The sequence below is a fragment of the Hirundo rustica genome, chromosome 2, assembly GCF_015227805.2.
Source record: "Hirundo rustica isolate bHirRus1 chromosome 2, bHirRus1.pri.v3, whole genome shotgun sequence".
NCBI lineage: Eukaryota > Metazoa > Chordata > Aves > Passeriformes > Hirundinidae > Hirundo > Hirundo rustica.
The window spans coordinates 22,744,335-22,771,796 of record NC_053451.1 but is presented as its reverse complement, the minus strand read 5'-3'; the positions used below and the strand labels follow the sequence as shown (position 1 = coordinate 22,771,796).

The window sequence follows — 27,462 nt, the reverse complement described above, 5'->3', positions numbered from 1 at the left end:
CGGGTCACGTGGGCGGCGGGGCGGCCGCGGGAGCGCCGTGCCGAGGGCGGGGGGCGGCCGCTGTCCGTCTGTCCGCCCGTCCGCCGCGATGCAGAACGTCATCAACACGGTGAAGGGGAAGGCCCTGGAGGTGGCCGAGTACCTCACGCCCGTGCTCAAGGTGCCGGTGCTGCGCGGGAGCCGGGATGGGGAGGAGGGACGCCTATGGCCGCCTTCGCCTTCAGGCGCGCTTCCCTGCCCGAGCCCCGGGAGCTGTCGGTGCCCTTGTCGGCCGGGCCCGAGGAGCTGCGTGGCTGCGGGTCTCGAAGGGCGCGGTGCTGGGCGTGCCGGGCACAGCCATCGGCCCTCAGCCCGCGCCGGGCCGGAGGGGATGGGGGGAACCCCAGCTGGCGTTCGCATCCCGCTGGGAGGGGCGGGACTTTGGAAGAACAGGTGTTGCTGCTCCTGCTTCTCAAAGAATGACTTAAATGTTGTTGCCGTTTTTTGTTAAAGTCACGAAACTTTTACTTGCTTGTGCGTCCAGGAATTGAAATGCGAAAGTTGAAATCAGACAGGCTTGAGCCTGGTCTCAGGAATTGTGTTGCAGTGGTTATTTTGGGTAAAGGGCAAAACTTTTTCAGCTGACATAAGTAACAAAACAACAAACTTAGCCACACCTTCGTTATATGAGCATGTTTTATATAGCAGAGCTTACTCCTGTGTCAGAATTGCAGTGTTAACACAAGCCTCTGTGCACCAAAATAGCTGAGAATAGCAGAAATGAGACATTGGGTCACTATAAAGGTAGGTAACACATCTGTTATAATTCCTATTACTGCATATTTAGGTAGAAACAAATGATGGTGTTCTGCAGTTGTTAGACTACATCCCATTCTCTGACTCTTACTTGCAAACAATTTTTTATGTAACCTCCAACTTTGTGTGCACTCCAACGAGTGCTTAACTTGGCAGAAGTTTTTTCAGTACTGATTTTGTTACTTCTGCATGCTTTCAAAAAAACACTTGTTTATGACAGCAGCCTTTCTGCCTGTGGCTTTGTGGTTTGACCTTTTATGTGCTTTGCACCCTGCAGCGTACATCTCTGGAAAGATAGCAGTGACAGTCAATGATTAATTGGATTTGTTCCTCTGTGGTTTGTGGGATGCTCTTGTATGGCTAGTGGACTTCTCTAGAGTTGCCCACCCATGTGAAATGTATGGGTTGCAGTGAAGTTGTGGCATGGGAAGGTGAAGTCAATTGTTTGGGATAGAACAGTTATTGTTCTACAGCTGGTGTAATAGTAGACAAATTCAGGTGTTCAGATGGATTAGTGGGAGGAGGCAGGAGTAGAACCTTCCAGAAACAGAAGGTGTTGATATTACGTGTATATGTTCCCTTTACAAGGGGGAAATAAATACTCTACCTTGGTAACTTTTGAAAAAAAACTAGACCTCTGTCTCTCACAATCAAAGAATTTACTTGGAAAAATGAACTATTTACCCTTAGGGAACAGAGGATGGATATTTTACATGTTTTCTTTCCGTAATTCCAGAGACACGAGTTTGTGCATGTTCCCTACTGGTTCATTTTGAGGGGAAGCAGAAAGTTGTCTCCACTGTGATGTTGCACAATGTGTTACTGAGGATTCTGAGTTTTGTAGCAATTTAAATTACCTTGATTTCAGTCATCTAGCATATAATGATGTTACAATGTTTGTACAGCTGCTGTTTTCCCTGCCTTTATCTTATTCTTAACTGTATCTTACTTAGAGCTGGGGCAGAAAGGCAGTAATCAGTAGCATATCAAACCAGTGTGTTCCTTTCATTTTCGGTAGCACAGATGATAGCACATATTGGGGGAAGGAACAAGAATAACTGAGTTTAGCTGGGTCTTCTTCTCTTCAGTGCTTTCCAACTGATTGGATATGGTGAAGTTGTGGCTGGAAGCAAGACATTTTTAGTTGATGTTTTTAGTCTTGGTAGGGAAAAAAAAATAGGTTCCTTAGGGCAAGGAGTCAGCTATGCCGTGGTTGAAATTGTATTCCCTTTCAAAAGCTGGTTTTGGATAGCTTTAATGTTGGGGGACAGTAGGATACCTTGGTACTTGGGGCTTTTCTGAAGAAACAAGCAACCAGAAATCAAAACATAATACACTTAGTCTAGATTTGAATATTATACAAGACGTGTTATTCTTAAACTTCATAAATGTTGTCTTTAATGCCAAAATACTTCATTTCTCCATGCAGAATAAATCTGGTCTCTGCTTGCCATCTATTCTTTCATCCACAAATCTCCCCAGGACAATATGCAAAAACTGAAGCTGTTTCTGTGGGGTGCATGAGGAAGGCAGAGAAATGGGCATTAAAAGACTGTGTGTTACTAAGACTTTGTATTTAACTTTTTCTACCCCAGAGGAGAGTTGGTTTTGTCTTTCATTCATGACTTCTTAACTGCAAAACCTCATATTGATGCATTGCAGTGCTGTTCAGTGCTTAGAACTCTGGATGGTTAGAATCACTGATTCCAACTGATTTTCTGTTTCTTGCTGGGAAATGTAATATTGAGTGCCAGTCATCACTTTCTTCATTATTCCTCTAATTGGCAGTAGCAAAAAAAATTATTTGTATAAGTGATCATTTTTCATAATACCTCATATTTTGCAACAAGTAATTTTGGAGAACCTTACTTCTTTATTTTCTAATGTAAGATGCCTGTTAATTGTGGCAGAGGTTCCCTCTGGGCTGATTCTTGGACCTGTGGACAGAATGAGTTGCAAAACAAAACTAGAGAAGATGTTTGTGTTTCCAGTAAAGTGGAGTGCATTGATTTGTCAGCAGTTCTCAAAATTCTAAACTTTTTTTCTTGCAGGAGTCCAAGTTTAAAGAAACTGGAGTAATTACACCTGAAGAAGTAAGTGTTTAGAAACTTAAATTTATTTTGAAAGTAATGATGCATTATTTTTAATGCAAAACAACCATGTTAAACAGATCGTATCTTTGCCAATTACTGCTTCTTGAGACAATTTCCACGGTGAATTTTCTAAGAGGTGTTTTTTACTCTACAGATGAAATAGGTCAACATAATTTCTCTTGAGGTGGCATTAGGCATCTGATTGTGGGATGCTTCTTTGCTCTATTATGCTGTCAAAGGATTGTAAAGAAGCTTGATCAACAGCTCCATTTGTCATGGGAGTTCAGGACTCAAGCAGGAATGTATTGATTTTTGAAGTCTTTCCTCTGAGGAACTAGAAGGGGAGCTTTTATCTTTGGAACAGTCCTTGCTTACCTGCTTTGGTTCCTTCCAAGGCTCTCTGAAGATCATTATGTATATTTGTCCACACCATGTATCCAAGGATTATTATTTCTCCCTCTTCTTCTCTATAGGCTGCTTTAGGCTGGCTATATTTTGGATTGGTGCCAAGCAGTTGTGGGTTTTTTTAGGAACTCCAGTGCAAAGAGCAACAAACAGGATTTTTTTTTTTTTTCCTGGAACAGTAAGAATACTAACTTAGTATTCTTAGTGTTGAGCTGTTTTGATTTTCCTGTTATACTTTTTCTCATATTAAAGTGCTACTGATCTGCAAATACTTTGTCTTTACAGAGGTCTAATAAAACAGTGTCAAGACTGTTAGGTAGACTGAAAGAAAAATGAAACAATAAAAAACCGTGGAGATGGAGAAAAAAATGGAACAAATGATGACTGATGCAGGTAGATAATGTGGACAGAAGTATTTTTCCTAATATTGGTGCCTGCATTTTTCTGCTGTGTTGCCTGGCAAGCAAGCAGTCATTCTCTCCCTTTGACACAGAAGTACCACTCAGACAAACAGGCTTAGCAACATGGTGTCCTGTTCTGATAACCATATGTATGTGTGTGTATAAATATTCATCTATGTTAAACAATAATACGTGATCCTTATTGTACGTAAACTAGAATAACAGAGAAAGTCTAGACAAATGTTCTACCAATACCTAATCCCTTTGTGATTTATGGGAGAGGAATTTGCAGTAGTACTGTAAGAAAAGGCACCTTCTGTTGAACCTAGCAAGAACCATGCTGTATTACGTTAAACAGTTTGAAGCATTTAAACACCACTAGGAATGTGAGTAGTCTGTGTTCTCTGTGTCAAGTTAGATGCTGCTGGGATGAATAAATTGGGTCCTTCAAAACAGTAGTCAAAGGAACCAGTTATACAGCAAGATTCAATTTTTGGTAAATTTAGATGAAGCTGGAGCATGGATCTGCTGATTGTCCCTTTGACAGTCTTTATATAAGAATGGTTGCTCAAGAAGAATAATGACACTAGGATGTTTTCTTCGAATGAGTTTGGATTTCTTGGGTAATTTAAGATGTATTTTAGTCTGAGACACTAAGTGGTGTATAATTTTTTTGTGGGGTTCCTGTGACTTGCATCTGAGGATGAATAAATTAAGACTAAAGATGACTCATTAATCAAACTCAACACCTACTCCCTCTTCTCACTTATCTGTGTACTTAATTTCAAAAAATTCTTGCCTGTCATGAGTTTTTACTCGTTAATACCTCCAAAAGATGACATTTGTCTTAATTATGCATGTAAATACAGGGAAATTGTTAAAATCGTTCCCTTCAGGATAGAAATAAGATGTCCTAAAATTGATCTCCTTCCACTTTCCAGTACTGATTCATATATGAGGTGGCATCAGTGCTTGAGAAACAGAAAGTGAAACCAGCTAGATAATTTTGCTGCCTAAAGTGAAAAAAAAAGTAGATAAAATTTCAAATGCTGTTTTAGGGCTATGTATTTGTTAGACCCACAGACTACACTGTTTTTTCATCTTTAGTAATATATTTCAACATTGCTGTCACAAACAGAGTTCCAGTTCCTTGAACAGAGAATTTCAAATAATTCTGGAGTTTCACGTATGTCTACTATGTGAGAGAGAATGAATTTTATACTCTCCCTGTGTATTGGGAGAGTTTGCTGGGTTTGTTTTTAAAGGATTCAGTTTTGCTAGAGGCCTCTGTTGAAAATAGGTGAAAGGGAAGCACTTTGCCGAGATTAAGCCCGTTAATCCGTGTGCAGCACGCACTGTGGTGTTTCCTGCCGCGCTGATCCGCCTCCCTTCAGAGCACGCCGTAAGGAAATGGCTGTGACCCGCTGCAAGCCTCTTATGTCACACTGCAGCAGCTTCTGGGCAGCTGGGGAGGGTGCTCCTATGAACTGGCACTTGGAGACAAGAAAGCACCTGTAGCAATAGCTGTGTACCTCATATTCCAAAGGGACTGCTGCAAAGCCCACAGAAATCACTGGAGTGCGGGCTTGCCTTCCTCAATTCCTCAAAAAAAAACAAGCCCAGAGGGTTAGACTTTGCTGCGTGAATTTTGGGTTTGTACACAAGTGTAGCATGACATTGCTGACAAAGTTTAACTTGACCAGGATCACTTTGAAATAGTAATGTAATTTTATAAAAGGCTTCATCTTTGATACTAAGAACAAGCAGAGTGAAATTTTTTTAAAAATATTTCTTCAGAATAAAGTTACCTGTAAGAATTTTAGTGTACTATTAAGTGCTGATGGATTTTTAGTTAACATCAGTGATCAACTATTGGTGATGGTCATTATATAAAATCTGTGCTGTTTGTTTCTTTGTTGCATTTCTCACTGATTCAGTGGATTGATGGTCTCGTTTTTCTTACTGTAAAATTGTTTGGGACAAGGAAAGAGAACGAAACATTTTTACATTAAGCTCTTTGTTGTATTTATAAAAGTTTGAATAGTGGCAAATAAAAATAATTTCTTTATTACGAAGTAAACAGTCTTACTAGGTCTTTTTTGAGTTTTACTAGACCAGCAGGTAGTATGGCAGCTTTTGAAATGCTGAATTTGTCATGGTGCTTAGTAAGCATTTCAGGTGAAGTTGATTTAGTCTTTGCATTTTTGTGGTTAGCTGAGAAATGGGGTTAGAATAGAGCATCAAGCTGATTGAAACGTGTTAATTACACAGTTAATCGATCAAAGGAATGTGGAACTGAAATACTAATGCTGAGAAAAAATTGGATATTGTTTCTCTGGGCCATATTTAACAGTAATTTTTCTCCTGCCTTAACAGTTTGTTGCAGCTGGAGATCACTTAGTTCACCACTGTCCTACTTGGCAATGGTAAGTAAACTTGAAAGAATTGTAGAAGTTAGCATTCCTACCTGTGCTTTGCTGTGTTTCCATTGATTTAGCCACACAGTTGTCTCATTTCAGAGCAGTAAGTGGACTTTTCCAGTAAAACTTTTATGATGGCTCTATATTTAAGTCAGGCAGGGCTTACTAATCGCTGTATAGCAGTAGCTGGGGTGAGGATTTGCTCGGGGATTTTTTGTTTTTCTAAGGTTTTAGGGGAAATAATCTGTTACATACTATGAATGCTTTTAGCTCTTAGCTGCAGTAGCAGCATGTTTCCCCGGGTTTGTCTTGGTGATTGAAAAAGCAAAGGCCATGAGCAACTGGAATTGCTAGGCAGTAGTTGTAAATGGTGTATTTTGACAAGCATTTGTAAATAAATGTATTCAAGTTAGCAGTTCACTTTGTGCAGTGATTGCCCTTGTGAAATCCCTTCTGTTTCATGTACAGTAGAGGGTGCAAATAAGGTGCTTCCTTATGTTTTACTGGTGTCTTGCATTATTAATCTAATCTGCTCCTAAATGAGCATCATCTATGTAGTTGATATCATTAGGAAAAATGATTATGTTTGAATCATTGTTTCGCTGCCCCTTTGCCACCTCCTTCAGAGAAAAAATGATGTTGAGTCTGGCAGCAGTTTGGAATGGGTTGTTCAGAATGTTACTTTTATTTCGAACCAAAAACCACTAAAGGTGAAGGCAAATGCTTGGGTAATGTGAAATTAAGAGTACTTAAGCACTAGTGACTATGGACAGATTTTGTATTTATAGAGGTCCATTGCTTTTCTGAAGTTGCTTTCTTCAGACATTTGCTACTTTGTTGTTGCTGATCCTAGAAGATTTTATATAGAATAGATTATTCTGTCAAGCCGGCTTTGCTTGGCCATCTCAAGGTGAAAGTAGTTTTTGAGGCATAAAATAGTTTTGATCTCAGAACAGTTAGGGGTGGCCAAGATTTCTAAACCATATCAAATCTATGTAGGGAAGAGTAAAGTCATAGCAAACCAATTCTGAGGATAGGCCGACAGGATTATATGAAATGTTCCTGACACAGCCTGAAAATAGAAGGGTTCTTTTGTTTGCAAGTCATCAAATTCTCAAATGGTGCACTTCATTTTGCAGGGCTTCAGGAGAAGAACTAAAAGTCAAAGCTTATCTGCCAACAGACAAACAGTTTTTGGTAACTAAAAATGGTAAGGCTGAAATTTAAATATAAGTGTTCTTAGAATTGACAGCACGGTTGATTGCGCTGTCAGCTCTACCGATTGTCTGTATTGATAGGGGAAGCAAATAGTTCACACTTCAGATGCTCTGGCTTTGCAATATTAAAGAATTTTTTCCTGCACTTCTAAATTCTTTTTCTTAGACCACTTTATAGTAGAGCTTTATACAAAGACATAAAGCTTGCCTTGTATAAATGAACTTTAAACATTATTAATCTCTTTGCTTCAACTCATGTTCAGTGTCTAAAACCAAAATATGTTTATTTTCTTCTTTCCTTTGGAAAATTCAGGCTATTGAAGAGTTCTCAAAATATTTTTCATAGTGACACTGATACTTCTAACTCAAGTATGTAGTTAATGTCAATATCCTTGTCAATCAGAATCCTATAAATACAATCTTGAATTAATTTTATATCAACTTCACAGTTGTATTTATATAATACATGTGGTGACTACCTTTTTAATGGATAAGAAGGATAACGTTTTGGCACAACTATGGGGAAATCCCAAAGATCTTGTATCATAATGTGTCAAAGCTATTAGATGAAGCATTAGCACTAAGAAAACCCAAAGAGATTTTTGCCTGCAGAGGGTTGTATTATATGCTTGTATTTTCCTAGCTGGCTTTTGGAGTCTTGCAGTGCACTATGATGTGAAAATCACTGCAGTAGCATTGGACATTTTCCTGAGGTGGGGCTCATGGTTTGATGGCCAGCTAGCTGATCTGCTTTGTTTCTTTTCCTGCCACTACTGAGATTCTTCATTGCTCTGATCCTTCTTGATCACATTCCAAAATAATGTGTTTCCTGCTGCTGGTGTCACATTGGCCTCCCACCCGAGTGAAAGTCGGGGGCTGTAGTTGAGACTGGGAGCCATCCTACAGACCTCATTTTGGAAGCCTTTGGATGACTTCACTTCGACTTTCACACCCCTTTCATCCCTTTCTGAAAGGTTAATGAGCAGTTTTCAAATGCTGCACATCATGCAGTAGATTTGTTTTTCTTCACATTAATAGAAAAGGAAGGAGCATTTTCTATGTAGTCCTTCTGCTACTGGAAAATGCCTGCTTTACCTGAATCAGATATTCAGGCTTTCTTGAACTATTTTCTTAAAATATTATCTAAATCTCTATTTGACTGGCTCTATAATGCATATGACCGAAATTATTCTTAATATCACATGAATTCTGACCTTTTAAATGTCTAGATGTTAAATTATAATTAAACATACCTAATGTGTTACATAAATAGCTGATGCAAACTTTTAGCAGAATTCTAAAGCCAAATGACTTTGGAAAACTGATGAAAATCCAAGCAAAGTAGTCCATAGGTTTTTACCAATGTGAAGAAAACTTAAAAGTTCTCTCCAGTTGTTAGCAAATGAGAAATTAATTCTTTACTAATCCTTAAGAGATTAAATGAAACTACTCTAATACTTAACAGAAAGACGAGTTTCTAAGGCTACAGCAATCATTGTATTTTACATGAATAAATACAGCACATCAACACATTTTTGTGAGTTCATACTTTTGCATTTGAAATACAGCCTTAGGGTTCCTTACATAGGGGTATATGAAAGATTGCCCCATTTTAGAGGACCTTGTAGGACAATATCATTCTTCAGTCTGGTTTTGTATGAACATGACTGAATGCGTTCTTTTTCTTTTGCCATTTCTTGTAGTGCCGTGCTATAAAAGGTGCAAGCAGATGGAGTACTCAGACGAGCAGGAGGCAATTATAGAAGAAGATGATGGTGATGGGGGATGGGTAGACACTTTTCACAATGCAGGTATTCAAGGTCTTGCTTCATGCTTTGCATTTGGTAGTCTGATTTTCAGTTTCCTCTCTTAGAAAGTAAAATCTTTCTTAGCTACATATGTCTGTGTACCAATATGTAGTCTGGAGGAAATAAGTTACGTTATCAGCTACCCACCTGATTGGTACGTGATGTTTAACTGTGTGGCTGTATATGCTTGAAACAGGCCCCTTCTCAGAGGTGATGGTAATTATTTCAGTATTCTCTTACTAAAGTTCTAGGAAATTATTTTAAAATATGAGCTGTGTCTCAGCTTCACAGGAAATCCTGTGAAGAGGATGTTAGTTTAAATTGTGGATGCTGTACTAAAATGAAAGAAGATGTTAAGTACAGACATGAGTGTGGGAGATGATCCTTTTTTACAATCAGCCCGTAAATGAGCTTGTGTTTATAAAGAAGTCTAAAAAATATTGATTATATGAATCTATCTCACTGGCTTTTCTAGCACAGTGTCTTATAAATGCTTCTGTTTTCTTCTAGTTGGCAACTATATTAGTTTAAATCTGTTTCTTGATGTTCTGTCACATGTTTATACAATTCTGTCATTCAATGATGTTTTCTCCAAAAGTACTCCTCTCAGTTTTTATTTTCTTTGGTGTAATTTTTTTTTTTTTTTTTTTTTTTTGCTGTAATGTGGAGAAAGTTTTCTTAATAGTTTGCCAGGGTGAGAAGAAAAAAAGTTTGAGGTGATGCCTTTTTTTCCGTGGACATACATTTTTCATCATTGGCAATTCTTAGAAGCATCATCGTTCATAATCGAATGCCCCCACACCAAAGAAATAATTTGGAATACTTTGTCATATCCTTGAATTAAGTGTGCAGTATCCATCCCTGCTGTGAATGGACTCCTCTGCCAGGTTTTTCCTTTTAGAGTTGACTGGCTTGGGCACCATAGAGTACAGCACAGCTGTAACACCCTAACTAAACCTTGCCAGGTCTCTAAGTGCTGTCAGATGAGATAAAATCTGTTTCCAGAAGAAGAGTTAATCAGATAAATGTACTCTGTCAAAGCAGAATCTTGGCACATATCCCAAAAGGTACTGTGTGTAAGAACTGCAGTAAAACTAGAAGGCTAATGGGGAGGAACTCAGGAGTGGACCCTGCTATGATTTGGGGTGGTTTTATACCCCCACATCACCTCAGCTAAAAGCATTGAGTGCTCTGCTACATTTTGCTCTGTCATTGCTTTCAGGAAGCACAGAAATATTCATAAATGCCAGCCTTTTTTCCTGAAATAGTTTCATTATTGTGATGTGAGTGCCTGTCCTGAACTCACTTTTATGCAAACATACCTTAAAATAGAAGTCCAGAGTTCCATCACAGACTTTCTAAGACATGGCAGTCTGTGCTATGGTGTCCTGTGTTACTCATCTGGTTTGCTCAGGGATGTCCAGCACGAAGCATGTTAGCAATACCAAATGAACAGCCTCTCACATGTCAAGGTTATTGTGAGATGTGACGTGGAAGGATGAGACACTGCTTTCTGAAATCCTTGCAAACTCTTTCTATGCTATTCTCTAACCAAGAACCAAGCTTTTTTAACACAAACTTCTTGTTCAATTTACAGGTATAGTGGGCGCAACAGAAGCAGTTAAGGAGATCACACTAGACAGTAAGGTATTTATTTCTAAATTTTTCTGTTGCTTTATTACAGACCTGAAGGTAATAGTAGTTTTTCCAGTGGCAATCTAATACTCCCTGTGAAAGATTAAATTATACTTGGTCACTAATTATTTTGCAGATGTGCATTGACCCTCAGAGCCTGTGGTATTAGTCTAAGCATGAGCATCTCCTTATTGCTGTGTTTATAGTGGCATTTGTCTTTTTGAAATGCCTTTAGCCAGTGTGGCCCTGTGCCAGGCTTCTACAAACTGAAAATGAAATTCTGGTTATACTCATGCCACGCATTTGTGTTCCAAGACATTAGTGTTTGGAAATCCAGTGTAAAGAAATTTTTACATGGGAAAGTAATGTGGGAATGTGAAGTATTTCTTTGTGATCTTCAACTACAGCAAGCAGACTTTCAACACATTGGTCCACTTTGACAGGTTTATGCCCTTCAGTTTAGAAGAACTTTACCTGTTTAAATGTATATGTGTTATGAAATCCTCGGTTTCTGCATGTTTCCACAAAGTCACTTCAGTAGGAGAAAAACCTGAAACTTAAGTCCTCAGGAAGTACTTGCAAATGCAAATGCATTGGCTAACATGTTAAAGAAACATGGAAAAAGTCACAGGGACACAAAATGCTTGTAAAGATGAGTTTGTAAGGGGAGTTCTGGCTGTGTGCTGTGAGAGTTTAAACCACCCAAGCTTTGGATTCTAAAAATTAGGGAGAAAGAAAATGGGCTGCCCCATGCTATTGCATAATTATAAGCAGCTCAAAATGCTATTGATTTGATGAACTCTGAAGTGTAGATATTCCAAATGACTGCTGAATAGAGTCAAAATACTGCTTTTTTATAAGTCAGTAACCTGAGGATGAAATAAATACTCAAGGAATAACTAAAGCTGATCCCTTTTTCTGCAAAACGCAACACTTGCACAATGTTACAGTGATTTATAACTGCTGTTGTGTGTTTTGCATTGGATTTCATTTCTATTGTATGTAGAAAACTTGCTTGCTTGCAGGTCCAGTCCAGGAGGATAGCTCTTTCCTGCTGATGTTCTGTTTGACAATGAACTTTGTAACTTAGTTTCTTACTGATTTCGGTGGTTTGGGTTTTTTAAATGAAAAGGCAGCCGCCTGATGCTCAGAGGAGCCTCTAACTGTAGTAGTTATTTGGATATTCTCCTAAAATCTTTATGAAATCTCTGTGAATTGAGAGTTTACTTTCTGAATTTCATTGGAGTTGTCCATTGGATTCTAATGCCGTGCAAGGCCCAAAAGTCAGCTGTGGGCTTGTGCTGTATTTGTTTCTGTTGGACTGTGTTTCCTTGCAGAATTATATCAAAATGTGATACCTTTTGTGACTCTTGTGTTATAAAGCAATTATGGAACTGGACGGGGTTCATAGTATGTGAAACTGGGTGACACTTTTAGTCATATAGATAGAGTTTTATGTAGTCTCACAAAGAGGAGGGGGTTGGATTCAATCATCCTTACGAGTCCCTTCCTTTAGATATTTTATAGCTGATGCGCAGTTGGCTGTGTGTTAGACTTTAAAAAGTCTTAACCTACGTGTTTGCTCTTAGCTGTTTGTTCATTGCCTTTCGTTTGAGATAGGTGGATCTTTTCATTGTTTAACACCGTGGTAGCTTTTCTTTTAGGAATTAAATAATTCCGGATTGCAAAGTTAAAAGACAGCTTTTTAAATGCTTTTTTTTTAAGTCATACTAGGAATTTGAAGCTATGATGAGTTATTAAGCAAATATTTGAGTTCAGTGTAGTCCTCCTTAATATTTCAGAAATTATCTTTCTACATCACTGAATGTGTTGACTGGACTTAACACCTTAAATTTTTTGGGCCTGTTAGGCTATGTAGATGTAACAGTCATTAAAGCAGTATTTTCAATTTAACTTCCAAAGGATAATATAAAAATACCAGAGTGTTCAGCATCTTGTGAAGATGATGATGAGGAAGATGAAGGAGAAGCTGCAGACATGGAAGGTATTCCCTTAAATTGGGTGGGACATATTTTATTTCAGGTCTTTAACTAAAGCAGTACACTAAAACACCGCTCATTCTTTGCAAGGAATTCATGCTGAAAATTTTCAGTAGGCCTGTGCTCTTTAGCATCTTTTGTACGGCTTTATTGATGCATGTTTGCTTTAACTTGTGTGCCAAAACCTGGTTGGAAAACTGTGTAGCAGAACAGATCTAAGAAAGTATAAATTAGGGATTTAGCACAGCTTCCTTCCAGCTTTGTACCTACACTTAAACTCAATGTGCCTATATCAAATCACTGAAGTGTTGCTCCTCACCTACTTACTGTAGTCTTGGTCAAATTTGTATTTAAAAATGGATAGTCTGGTTTGGGGATTGGGAAGTTTACCGGAATAAAACTTTAGATACGTGTGGATTTTTTTAAAGTAGTTGTTGATGAATGACAAATATAATGACTGGCTACAAGCTGAACACAGAATTTTATGGGTCTTCTTTTCAGAGTATGAAGAAAGTGGGCTATTGGAGACAGATGATGTGAGTGAACAGTTCTCTATCTTGCCTGTTACAATATAAGCACGAGCAAAGGAAAAATAATGATAACAAATGGCTGCAATAACAAGCTTATGAGTAGTAGGGTTACTGAGCTTGGATTCCTATGGATTTGTCTCCTGCCAATCTACTGCACTAACTTGAACCCCTTGGGTCCTCAAAGATCTTGCCCACAGAAAATTTCCTTGGTTTTGCTAATCCTTTTTGTGCTTGTACACACAGCGCTGTATTCATGAGAAGTTAAAAAATGCAGTGGTGGTTCTTGGGGCTTACACAGGGAGGATGAGTGGCCTGTAGGTTCAGTAGATCACAACAGTCCATCAGACTTCTATGAGAGAAAATAGAATACCATTATTTGTGGTACTATGCCAAGGTCTTCATGAGCCTGCACAAACTGAGACCTTTGCCTTCTGAATTTCATTGCAATTGTCTGTTACTTGTGAAAGAAGATAAGGGGTGTACCACTATAGCTACCTATTTCCTTAAGAAATGGGACCTTTTTGAAAAGTAAAAAAAACACACCAAAAATAGAACCAAAAAATATTTGTTGGGGGAGAAACTGATACTCCTAATTTAGAAATAAAAACAAACTATATGTTTTTGGGGGGTTTTGTGCCCGCTTATTAAAGGTGTTACAGTTTTACGCAACTACTTAGGATGAGAAAGGAGGGAACTCAAGCAAAACTGTACTAATCTTGTTATTTTTACCTTGAACCAGGCAACTCTTGACACAAGACAGATTGTAGAAGCTAACAAAACTAAAGTTGATGTTGGAGGGGAAGATGCTATTCTACAGACTAGAACCTATGACCTCTACATCACTTATGACAAATATTACCAAACTCCAAGGCTCTGGTTATTTGGATATGATGAGGTATATCTATGTTGGTTTTTTTTTTTCCCTCCTTCTGTAAAATTAGGCTCACTGTGTCAATTAGGTTATTTTGTTGCTTATTCACAATAGAAATTTAAAGGAAAAATTGGTGAGGAAACTGTTAAGTAATACAGGCTTGTAGGCAGGACTATTATTGTATTGTACTTGGAGCAATTTCACTGAAAGCTGCACATGATAACTGAGCACATTTTGAAGGAAGCCACTGGCATATTTGTTGGTGCTGTAGAACTGGTAATTACCCCAGTAAACTCAGTCAAGTAAAGCAGGTATGTGTTTTCATCACCTTCATAAGGAAAGGAATATAAATAGTTCTTCCCTTTAATCACTAGGTCTCTTGAGTTAAAGATGGGTAGGGCTCAAATACCAAGGTGGGAACGTAGTTAGTTGTCAAATACATTGACTTCACCATCCAAAGGAAAATCTGTGCAGTGCTGTTTCTATACCATATGGATTTTAACACGCTCAGTTCTTTCATTGTACCTTCAGAACTTTTATATTTTAGATGCCTGTAATTCTGGGGGCATCATCTGTTACTGGTGTTAGAAAGGAGCAAGATTCTCTGTTAGTAATGCCTTTGTTCTCGTGTTCCTCGTTCCTCTGTAGCAGCGGCAGCCTTTGACAGTAGAACATATGTATGAAGATATTAGTCAAGATCATGTCAAGAAAACAGTGACCATTGAAAACCATCCTCATCTTCCTCCTCCTCCCATGTGCTCAGTTCATCCATGCAGGTAAGTCTTTGTTTCTGGGCTGCTACAGCCTGCAGATAACAAGGCACTTTACCACTTCACTGCTCTTGTGAAGGATTTTGTTCAGGTTTACAGTTGGCTGCAGTGGTGGTCTCTAAGCTTCTGAGGCAGTATGAAAGGAAGGGATCAGCAATTCTCTGAGTTCATGTCAGTGCTCACTGCAGCAAGTGTGTTCTGCAGTTTGCAGTCTTCTGTGATCAACTTGCTTTTTTAACTTGGCTTCCCTATGTACTCCAGAAGATGGCAGAACTCCGTGAAATAAAGTTTTATCCTTTTGTCTACTTTTTGGGGAGGGTAGAAGTACAGTGTATACTTTGGCAGCAGAAAAAGCTATTGGAACATTAAACAGCAGTTTCTTAATTTATCTTAACTACCTCCTGCTCCCCTTTAAATTTTGCACTGATAGAAATCCTGTAATTGTCACACCGAAATATTTGTTGAGCACAACTGCAAAACACACTTGGTTTTTTTAGGTATTTTCTGTTCCATTTTCCACACTTCTCACCCTAGACATAGGGAGCCTGTAGCTCGACTTGCTGCACAGATATTTTTTCAAGGTCTTTGAAAGGGCCATCTTGTCTTAGATGTAGGCCCTAACATCCTTTTAGATGTCTTAGTGATACAGAGCCAGTAGCTGAAACAGTGTAATTCCTCTTGACATTATGAAGTTCCTGGAGATACAAGTTTGGGCTTTTATCTTTTAAGAAAAGATACTCTTTATATGATTGAATATGTTTAAAAGAAAAAAAATCAGAGATCAGATTGCCTATTTAAGTTTAATTTCCTTTGACTTGTAAAGTTTATTCTCGGTCTTTAAATCGTCAGGTTTAAGTCTGCACTAACATGAAAATTTTAGTCTGGGTGCTCGAGAGTAATACAAGAAGCAGAATTGGGAGAACTGTAAGGCAAATAATAAAGAAGAGAACAGAAAACAACATAAGGTCTCTGTTAATCTGTAGGACCACCACATGGTAAATACTGCAGTACAGCTGTCGTCATCTGTTCTGTGGTCTGTGAGGTGAAAGAAGACTAAAACCGGAAAAGATACGGAGATTTGTCTGGGATAACAGGAGTTATAAAGCTCTATCCCATAAGAAATGATGTATAATCTGTGACCCTTAATATTTGCAAAAAGCTGAGCAGGGAGTTGTGACATCAGTGACCTTCACTATGAATGATACAGGAGGTAAAGTAACAGGACTGAAGTTTTCCAGTAGTGAAACTGGTGGCATTGAATGCTACTCTGCTGGCATGTTCAAAGCCAGAAAGGATTGATTTCTGCACACACCACCTAACTAAACTAAGTACTTATTTAAACAATAGTATGTTAATGAAATTAACAAAAAATTGTCAAGGTTATTAAAAATGTTGTTACTAGAAGGGTTCAGAATAAGAAAGTCCCTGGGGAATTTCCAGCGTACTGCTGGAAATTTGGACAGAGCATTTATGAGGTGCTTGTTCCAGCCTCTTTACTGAGCATGTACTGTAAGGCAGAAAGCAGAACCAGGTAGATCTTTGTTTTGATGCAGTCAGGTGTTCTTGCACCTTGTATGAACATACCAGGCTTAATCTCAACCTGTTAGTGATTTTGACAGTCTTACTGTTTGCTGTCTGAAGGATTTTAGACAAAAAAATTGATGCAGCTTTTTTGTGCAACTAGTGTTTTGGTAGGGGTGTCAAGTGAGTGGAATGTAGGAGGTCTTAACTGACAGATTGGGAAGATGATTAATAGGAGAAAAGGAGGAAAAAAAATCCTGAAGCCAAAATTTAATTTACTTTGTGTTTGCTGGAAGCCTTGCTAGTAAATTGGGAAGAAGCTCCTGTTGATGCATATTTGGAGGTCACTCTCAGAACAAAGATGCAGAGAGATTTGGGCGTGACAGCCCTCATTGGGGTAGAACTGTGGGGTTTATCCTGGGCTGTAGCTGCAATGTTATCTGCTTCATTTTAATTACTGCTCTGCAGAGGTGTTTGCAGTGCACTGCTGATCTGTGAATTTGGGTTGAGTCTCTTCCCAGGTGAGAGCCCTGTGGTCATGTTTTCACTTCTCTCTCTGAAGCCAGTGAAGTGCTATTTCCATTGTAATGTAATTTACACTTACTCTTGAAGGAATGGTTTACATCATGAGACTTGTTTCAGCTTTAAGCATGAAAGAGATGATTGATAGTGAAGTGAGACAGGTTTGTTGTTAGTCTTAAAAGTGGAAGAAACTGTAGCCCTTTTCACAAAGTGATGTCATGGGTCTGCAGCTGCTTAACACTGGAAAGAGTTTAAAAAGTAACACTGAGGCTGTGAAGAAGGAGGCTAATCTAGCAAATCTAAAATGGAGGTCTTCCTACTCTCCAAGGTGAGCTATTCAATTTTTTCAGATTGGTAAGGCTAACAGCTAAGAAGGTCTGGGCTTCTGAATAAAAACTAAGAGCCAAACTGTTGCTTTGTTTTTAATTCAGGTAGGAGCTATGAGCGTTTAGTTATGTCTGCTGCTGTTGCTTCTCCTCATGTTACAGAAATTGTGCAATGTAGGATATTTGTATGATTCCAAACATTTTTCTTGTGACGTGGGTATCCTCGTGTCGGGCGTCAGAGAAAGGAAAGAAACGGCGGTCGGATGCCACTGTCAGCTGCTCGGGATGGCTTCTATTTTGAGTAGTTAGTGAAAATTGTTCATCTTACAGCTCTTCTCTAAGTTGTAGGACTTGTCAGCGTTTTTATGGTACTTGAAGGAACATAGTCAACTTCCTCATTAATTGCTGTAAACTGCTTTAATCATGATTCTCAGCTTTTTCTGTTACGAAAAAGTGTTATGAAGGGACTGTCAAACAAGTTAACTACTCAACGCATTTACAATTAAATTGTAATTACTTGCACTGATTCCAAGGACCTATTTTTCTCCATTTCAGAATAAATAGTGATAGGCTTCTGAACTTCTTCTGTTGTACTCTAAATATCTGCAGGGAAACATTTCTAGATAGCAGGATATTTTAGCTTACATTTCTTCAGAAGTTATTTTTTTCCGTTGTAATGGAAGTAGTATTTACATATTATATATTCATTCCTCCAAGTTTTTTTACAGGAGACTGAAAACAGGGAACAAACGTTACAAAGTTTATAAAGCACCTGCAGAGCTTTCCATGAGTTACTGTATGAATGACCATTGTTACTGCAAGGATGACCATTACTCTGTGGCCACTGTAGAGCTTGAGATACCTGAGTAGTTCTTGGAAAATGGAAAAGCACAAATGTCATTAATGTCATTAAGATGTATGAGGCTGAGCCAGAATGCTTCTGATGGCTGCATGGTGACCTGTATTCTGTGCCAGTAAAAAAAAAAAAATAGTCCACAGTTATGCATAAGGTCAAAACTTAGGTTTTGGCAATGGCCAGGTTCCTACAGAGAAGCAGCTGGCCTTGGCACCTGAAATGGCATGTGTTCCACAGGGCATCGTGGGGATCCAGATTTGGAATCAGCTCTGAGGGTTAGTTGTCTTGCAAAGACCAACAGTAAATGACAAATGCTGACCTTTAATATTTCCCCAGACTTGCATGTTCCTGTTTACAGTGTGTCTTGGTAACTTTGCCACAGCTTCCTTCCTTGTTTGCAGTCACTGGCAGCATGTTTAACTTTGGAGGTAACTACTAAATGCCAGTTGCTGGTCAGCTGTTTGGATTGACGTGCTGGTATCAAGGCATGGTCAGAAAGTTATGTAAACTCTGCTTCCCACTCATCCTTGCTCTCAAAGTTGGCACTTTGTTTGTTTGGGATGGGCATTTTGAACTGCTGCTGCTCACTAACCTGCAGTGCTGTGTAGGTGGATGCCCATAGCCCAGTATTATGACACTGGTGAAGATTGCTTACAGAATCATCGATTTAAAACAAGGTTGAAGTATAGAGAAAAGTAAGATTAACTATACAACCTGGGAGTTTGTGTTAAAGGTACATAAATAAAATATAATTTAACATATAGTAGTTCTCCTCTCTGATTTGATATGTTCTTCATCGCTTAGTTTATGGGATTGAACTGCCTTGAACGCAAGAACATTACTTCCACATTGTGACTGGTCATTAAAAGATTTGAAGTCTTTGTCATTAAGGATATTCCAAACTACAGCAGACAAGGTCCTGAGTGATCTGTTCCAGTTGACTGCTTGTGGAGCAGGGAGGGTTTTAGACTAGCTGATGACCAGTCTCTTCCAGCACTGGCTATTCTGTAATTTTGTGTTGCATTCCCAGGACTGGCATTGTACACAAATATTGTGTGGTTCATAGTAGGTTTGGGATGTCACTGAGAATGTAAAAACTCAGTGACCTGAGGAATTGTTTATCCTTCCCTGTAGTGCTTTACAATAACAGTTACAAGAAAGAAGAAATTAGCTTAAAAACTGTTGGTTTGCCATAGAACCCAGAGAAAGTTTCCATCCCTAAACCAGTCCTCAAGCAATAGTTCTGAATTTCTGCAGGGTTGATTTAATATGCCTTTCCTAGAAAACTACGAATTATTTTACTGTTTTAAATCTCTTCGAGCTTTACAAGTTTGAGTTCAGCAGAGACAGCTAGAAAGATTACAGCAGTCTCTAAACATCATCTTCAGGGGGCATCTGGGAACTTCTGGTGGCCGGCTGCTGGTCAATATTATCTTCTGGGGGCTTATCTGGGGAGTTTATTGGCATTTAGCAATCAAAATTACACTGGTGTCAAGCAGTATGCATTCACTCTCATGGCACTCAGTCTACATTGTAGCATACATTATTTGCTTTCTCTGGGAATGTAAGGAGCTGTTAAATAATGTTACATTCATCATTTAATGTTAATTTTCAGTTGCTGTTGCTGTTTTACTTTCTCAGTAAACTGAAAATTTCCTTGCTGCTTCTGAAGCTAATGGTCCAAAATTATTCAATTTGCACAAAACCTATTCTCGCTGATGAAGAGGGAGTTGCCCCTTCTTTAAAATATTTTGTTTCTGATCTGTTTTTCAGGCATGCAGAAGTCATGAAGAAAATCATCGAGACTGTTGCAGAAGGTGGGGGAGAACTTGGAGTTCATATGTATCCTTCTTCATTATTACTCAGTTTCTTGGAGACCTCTTGCAGTGTAAGGTCTGTTACCTCAGGGTTCATAAGCTGAAACAAAACTGTGTGTGAAAGCAGTGAACAGCTGCTTGGGAGAGCACCTGCTGGAGTTCTGGGATGAGCTCCTTTGTGCAAGCAGACTCCATTAAGTTTTTGGGGGAACATGAGGTGGTGCCCAGCAGGAGCAATGGGAAAGCAGGTAGGTTTAAAGGGACAGGATTGAGCCCTTGTTTGTAAGGGTGAAGGAGGTAGTTGTGAGCATGAAACAGAGATGGCAGTGTAGGAGGGTGAGACTGGAGGTTCGCAGACTCCATCCAGAGTGTAATCACTGCTTAGCAGAGCAGCTTTTATATATTTTAATCTGAAATTAATTTCTGAAAGGTGTAGAGTTCCCACTATTTTCTATTCTGCATGTGGTAAAACAACATTGCTGACAGGAAGCAGTGAAAATCACTTAAATCACTCTGAACATCAATATCAAACACCTTACAATTAGTATTTTCTTTCAGGAAGTTGAGTGATCTTAGTTATGCTTTGTAGTAATTGATAGTATACTTTCTGACTGGAGCAAACTCCATGATAAAAGCAGGTGTGTCCTTTCAAAATAGTGTTCTTTACTGTTGTAAGGCAAATAAGCAGGAATTACTGAGCAACTAAAGGTCCTGAATCAGTAAAATTCTTATTTACATGAGTTGAGACTTGCTCGATTTTTGCAACAAGCAGCTGCATCTGAATTGGCAAATAACTTGTCCGTCACGGTTGTTCAAGTCTCCTAGTCCTCAGTAGTTGCAAATAGCTTCCTTTTTTTTTTTAAATCATTTAACAAATGGGGGCATTTTTAACATTTCTTTACTCATTTTCATGTATCTTCCGTTTGTGAAGAAATAGTCCATGAGACCGTTATGTAAAACAGTTGAGTTTGCTTACATCCAGTACCAATGTAACTTAATAGTCAGTTGAAAGTAGTGATTTATATTATTTTTTCAGTTTCCTGTCTACCTCTTTCCCACATAGACAGAGATTTTAGATTGTAATTATTCAATATGCTCCAGACTGCAAATTCAGGCCCAACATGCATTTGAAGGTGATATACACAACGTAACTCTTCTCTGCAAAGGTAAACTGTTCAGCTTGGTAAAGCTAATCTCTGTAATTTTCCTTGTGAACAGGCAGGAGCTCTCTCAAAGGATGGCTCAGAATAGGAGCTGTTTTCTTTCCCTGAGCCTCTGAAATACTGAGCAGAGGAGCCTGCTTTACCTGCAACTACAGGAAGGTAGCTAGGTATTAGCCTTGCTGGGTACAATTCACATTGGCATTTGTTACTAACAAATATTAAGAATGTAAATGGGGTTGGTAACGTTTTTGTGGTGTCTGCAAGATATATTGAAGATGGCTCCTGGTTCCCTGCATTAACTTAAAGCAGGAAGGTCTATTTTTGGTTAAGCATCGGATGTCATTATCAGAATTCTGTAATATTGATCTCCCAGTCTCTTAGCTCTGAAGTAGCTAGGTGTTATTTTCCTGTTTGCAGGTAATACTGCTGAGCAGCCCATTGAATGTGACTTCTGCTTTGTTTTGCAGGATTTCTAGCTATTGTACATTTTCCTTAATAAGAAACTCAGGTACCTTCTTATTTTCTTGAAATTTGTACAGGCGGTCATTCCAACGATAGAGTATGACTACACAAGGCACTTTACGATGTAACTAAAATAAGAGATGTGTTCCTCTAATTATCAAATCTTTTTTTAAATAGCCCATCCATGTGACTTATACAACATTATACACAATTTCTGTAACTAATCTTTTATCAACTTGATGCATTAAAATAAAATGTTCCATTACCAGCCTTTTTAATAAAAATCTCTGTGTGTAATATAAATAAATCACTTTCATTCCAGTACAGATGCTGCTCTAAGAGGTGGGATTTTTTTTTTCTCCATAACTCCTCTAATTTTCTTCCATGAGATTATTTTTGTGTATATTAGAAACTGAAATCTACTTTTGTAGTAGAAGCCTAATAGTTTTGGCTTTGTTGCTGATACATAAAAATGTTCATTTTTTATTTTTTTCCCTCCCATTTAAATTCACTTGAGATCTTTGTGGAGGGTTCTTTTTGGGTTTTTTTCAGCTCTGAATGGTTATGTTTTCTCTAGCTGGAGGAAGGTTTTAAAAGATGAAAAAAATAAGTGATTGATTGTCTTGTTAGGAAGGTTTGACTACAGCTTAAACAAGTAACTGTAACTAACTAGTCTTTGAAAGGTGATTTACACTTGAGCAAGACTAGAGATGGAATATTTAGGGAGACAGAGGAGGAATACTGATTATGTAGTCTTTCTTGTAATAAAGAGCTGTCTTATTGACAGAAATACAGCTTGAGGGTAAAGGGAAAAGATTGCTGTGGCAGAGCAAGGTTCAATCTTGATTTCTCTGCCTCAGCTACACTAATTGCCAGTCTAATAGGATGGTTTCCTCCTTGGGATGAACATACATGGAGTTGTTTGTGGATTCAGATATTGCAGAAGCATCCAGGTTTTAGCAGCCACTTTCTGCCCTGTAAAATGTAAGGTTTTTATTAATGAAAATTGTAGGAAAGGACCATCATGTCTCTATATATATATTTGTGCACATATTTATAGTCATTAGATTCACTTAAACTGGCTTTCAGGAAAGCACTTTTGTCTCCCAAACATCCATCTTTCATTTTTCAAAGTAATCAGATGTTGGGTGTCTGCAATGGGCTGAATTTACTGTTGGGTAGGAAGATTGGTCCCAGTCCTGGCACAGCTGGTCCCTGGTTTGGCTGTCCTGTGTGCCATGCTCTTACTTACATGGAAACACATAATCAGGTTCTGTATTCTATGCTAAAATTGACTTTCCTCTTGATATCTGTCTTCACTTCCTTTTTTAGACAGTATCTTAAGCAATTTCTATGCAATTGAAGAGTAATGCTGGCTGGAACCTGTCAAAAACTTGACCACACCCACTGAGTCATGCCATAGGAATTTGCCTATGAGTCTAATCTCAAAGATGTTTTGGGCTTTCTGGTAACAGAGGAAACAGCTGTCCTCCACCCAATATATAGGGGGGTTTGGAGCAGGGCAAAGAGAGGGAGTATGACTTAAAATAACCAGTAGTGATGTATATATTTTTCCTTTGATGCATCAGAATCTTTTGAAACATCGTTCTCCCTAAAAGGTATCTGTTCTCCTCCTTTAAGAAGGTGACTTACTTTCATAAATTTCCAGTAAGTTAAGTTATAAAATACCACATTCTTCCTTTTCAGGCTTTTGATGAAAGCTAGTGGCATGATTTTTAGGTTTTTTTTTTTTATGTATAAACCAAAAAAGGCCTTTTTCTCTGACCCTAACAGAAAAAGAGGCACAGCAGAACTGAAGAGAACTTGCCAATGGCTTCCATCATCACCATGATATTAAATGCCTTATGGTATTTTTAGCCCTGTGCTGTCTGGTGTCACAGAAGCCAATCCTTGGTGACCAAGACATGGGACTCTGCTTGGCTGCTTATCAAAGTGGCTTTACCTGCAAGCAAATTTGACCTGGGTGCACTTGCAGCAGTTGTACTGTACCTCAATCCTCCTCTTCCTTTGGGATTAATGTTTCAAATTCCTGATAGAACCAAAGATTGCTGCTGTAGGAACTACTATAAACATACAAACATAGTAACTTCAGTTAAAGCTTCTGTCAAATCCTACATGATTATTAATTAACTGAATTTTGTGCCTGCATCAGAAGAGCTTCTGACAAGTTCTGCTCTGCACACTTTCCTACTACACACCTTACAGTTCTTGTGGTTCTTTGCTTGCTTGATTTTGGACCTTGGGTACATTCTTGTTTACAGGTGCATGCAGTGAAGGTGTGAGTGAATTTTTGATTCTACTGAATGTAAAGATTATACACAGTGAATGAGTTATGATACAAAGGGAATAACCTCACAGAGATGTAAAATAATGACCAGCCTATTGTCAAACTTCAAAACTTCAGATATCTAGTCTTCCATTTACATGAACTGTAAAAATAGTATAATAGTAAAAAAACAAAACAAACCAGTAAATACTTGCTTCCAATAAAAAATAAATGTGGAAGATAAAAATCAAAGCAGTAACTGTGGGAAGTGCAGTTCTGTATTTAGTATTTTAAATGTCTAATCAAAGCCTAAGCTGCAAGTAATGCAGGATGGAAATAGTGTTACACAAACAGGGCAATTTCAACTTTGTCCTTCTGTGACAGCATTTTTAGATGTGGGAAAATAGTTTGTTTAACCAGCTTGCTAACAAACAGCCTGAGCCTACTAGAGAACTAGAATGCTTTGAATTTGTCTGTGTTGTGAAGTCTGTAGGGACAGTTATAATTTAGGGGTTTATTATGTTAAAAGCTTACTGATTTCATGTTTCTTTCTGAAACATGCCTATCTGCTTTTCTAGTGGAAAATAGTGTTTTATGCCAGGAACTTGCAAGATCTGTTTTAAGTCTGTTATTTGGGGGGGAGGGCGGGGGGGGAACCAACAAAACAAACCACACAAAAAAACAAACAAACCTGGATGTAGAAAATAAAACTGTATAAAGAATGAAAAATTCAATTCATTCAGAATATCATCCTTATTGTTGGAAGTAGGTGTGCACAACTTGATATGGGGCTTTTTTTTTTTTTGATAGTACAGTTTCAGTTGCCACAAGGATTTATGATGAAAAAAATATGGATCTTCCTTGCTCCAAACTTTTGCACTGGTATCCTTTTACTGTTGTTCTCTACAGAAAAGTCCAAGATGGATATGCTGCTAGACGGACAGCATGAGGCCAGCTGCTCCCATGGTGCATATCAGTTGTAAGCTTGAGCAAATACAGAAATCTCTTAGTAAAGAGGACAAACTGGAACACAGAGAACACAAACAATGAGTAGGAGCAAAATTCTTTGTTGAGTAAAACTGAAATTTTTCTGGCAAAAATTAAACATACAGGAAGAAAAAGATGGGCTTCACTTGAGTCAGTCCGAAATTTTAAGTGAGATGTCATTAATGCAGTTTTTGAAGAGAGGAAGCTTGTATATCCGTGTTTGTTCCTTAAAATTATTTTTTTCAGACCACAAGCTAGTGGTTTTAGGCAAATTCCTTAAATCACTGAAATTAGGTTTTACGGCATTTAGAAAATAAACATGTTTATTTTTTTTTCCTGTAACTTTACTGAATTCAGCATCTCTGTGCAAATAGTTTTGGGTCCTGCTAAATCAGTGGTTTTGGCAAACATCAACTGGAGAAACACCCAATTCTAACAAGGGACATTTGCTTTTCTGCTAAGGAAAAATACAATTTTATACTGTGAATATATTTAGGTTTAAATCAACAAGAGTATTTGTCTTCTGAAGCGCTTCTGAAGTGCCAGGACAAACAGAAATGCCCTTCTACATTCTTACTGTCTTTTAGTTTGTTTATGACCACAGAAGTCATACAGCCTGCCTTCCCTTAACAGTGTACACAATGTGTTCTTGTGTGGGCTGTCATCAAAACACATACATCTTCTTTTGTGTAACTTGTTCTCTGAAAGAAAGCCTCAGTTTCTCTTGCCATCTTTTCTTTTTGCCTGCCCGTATGTTTTTTTGGCGTGGCACATCTACTTTCAGCTTCTAAACGGAGCTGTTTCACAGGTTAACCCTTCTTGGCTTTAGCACCCGCTTGCAGAAGTGAAGATATTGGGCTGACGGCCTCTGTTCCCCGTTGTGCCTGGCAGAGTTGGTAAGTGCCCCCTCTGGCTTTTACCCACTTCAGAACCACGTGTTCGCTGCTGATTCAATACTTAACGCCTTGTTTGCCCATGAAGCCTGCTCACCCTGCACTAAAGTACGCTTGCTGTGGATTGATTTGTGTGTTTGAATGAGAGAGAGATCTCTCTTAGGGCGTTATTAGCAACCAGTTCCACAACTGTTGTTGTACAATCTTTTCTTCTCTGTGCTAGCTCCCTCTCCACCACCAGTTGTGAAAGCTGATGGCAGGCATCAGGATATGACTGCCTGTGGCACTTAGGGTATTTTTTTTTTTTTTTGATGAAATAGAACCAGGTTTGTTGTGGATCCTAATTTGTTATTTGCAGGAATGTTATTTGCATATCACTGCTTTACATCTCTTTTTAATGATCTGTTCTTGATCACTCAGAATCAGCCTAGGCTATTTCACCCAGGCCAGGTGGAAAACTGGCACCGCTAGTTAATTTCACAGTTCAGCTCTTAGAGCAGGACTGCAAGTATACCTTTAGTATGTTTTCACATGTAGCATAACAAGAAATCAAGACCATAATTACTGGGTGTCAGAATAGACAATAATCTTGCCCAGTTGGAAGATGCAGACATGCTCTTAGTGCTAAAAGATAACGGCTTTGTTTTCATTTGGCATTTCAGCATCAGTACATCCCAAAGGTACCACTTTGTTTTGGGAATGGCTTTGTTCATTGTGCTGCAGCGATTGTCTTGCCAGCCTGCACTGGAGCCACATTCCTCCCTGCATGGCTGTTGACCACATGATTTTTTGATGTTCTTGTTGACTAGTAATTTACACTTGAACATGTGGGTAAGCACTGAGGATGAAATACGAAGTTTGCAGCATGTGCAGTGTTGTGAAGTAGAAAAAAAGGTCAGAGCTAAATATATGAATAGCCAATAAAGTTGCATTGTCTTGGAAGACTCCAGCCTGAAAGAATATATTCTGTAGTCACTTGTCAGGGACTAATAGCAATAGCTTTCAGGCAACCAATGTTAATTTTTTTTTTAAAAAAAAATATATATATATGTGTTAGACAGTTGCAACATCAGACAGTATATAATTGCAGATATTAGAAATTAATGATCAGGTGGAAGGGAACAATGTCTTTGGATGATTGATAATGATTTTCAGAACACTGAAACTTCATAAAGCCTAGAGGATACAGTGTGATGAAATAGCTTAAACAAAGAAAGAAAAAAAGAGAAGACTCTAAGGCTGATGCAGATGATTTCAGGCAGGTCAATTTTACATTGATACTTAAAATGTGAGAAGATGAGAAAATAAGCAAGCTGCCAGTATTGGCTTTCTTGTTCTTAAAGGGCTAAAGAAGGGTAACAAATGGTAATCAATGTAGCTTAATGGATAGTATCTAGTGCAATTTGATACTGTTCTTTAAAACTATCAATATGATCAGCCACACTTATGAAAGAAACTCTTACCTTTAGAGTGATACTGCATAATTCTTGACTAAGGAATTTTAAAAATACAGCTCCCACATTCCTCAAAATGGATAAAAGGGAAGTAACCAATTGACATCAGCTTTGATGATTCCCAGCTCACAGACACAAAGCTGGGGCTGTTAATCAGGTAATCTGGGTAATAATTTTTAGCTTGCAATATTTTAGCCTTTTATTAAAAGGAAAAATTATTAGAAGCCTA

At 38.4% G+C, this 27,462-nt stretch overlaps 1 protein-coding gene across 1 annotated transcript; it reads left to right on the top strand.

The window, feature by feature from the left end:
* Positions 1-9: 9 nt before the first annotated feature.
* Positions 10-21,936, top strand: ATG3 (autophagy related 3). The gene is made up of 12 exons (XM_040054819.2): positions 10-160; positions 2,847-2,888; positions 6,071-6,120; positions 7,254-7,324; positions 9,035-9,142; positions 10,737-10,786; positions 12,698-12,779; positions 13,276-13,310; positions 14,044-14,199; positions 14,824-14,951; positions 19,944-20,012; positions 21,659-21,936. The coding sequence occupies exons 1-12, from the start codon at positions 89-91 to the stop codon at positions 21,738-21,740; spliced, it is 945 nt and encodes a 314-aa protein (XP_039910753.1). The 5' UTR covers positions 10-88; the 3' UTR covers positions 21,741-21,936.
* The last annotated feature ends 5,526 nt before the right edge of the window (positions 21,937-27,462 follow it).

Bases quoted from the DNA above. Each gene is read 5' to 3' on its own strand.
- ATG3 (XM_040054819.2), top strand. From the start codon at position 89: ATGCAGAACGTCATCAACACGGTGAAGGGGAAGGCCCTGGAGGTGGCC. The intron at 2,889-6,070 runs GTAAGTGTTTAG...CTGCCTTAACAG, and splicing joins GAGTAATTACACCTGAAGAA to TTTGTTGCAGCTGGAGATCA. The intron at 20,013-21,658 runs GTATCCTTCTTC...TAAGAAACTCAG, and splicing joins GGAGAACTTGGAGTTCATAT to GTACCTTCTTATTTTCTTGA.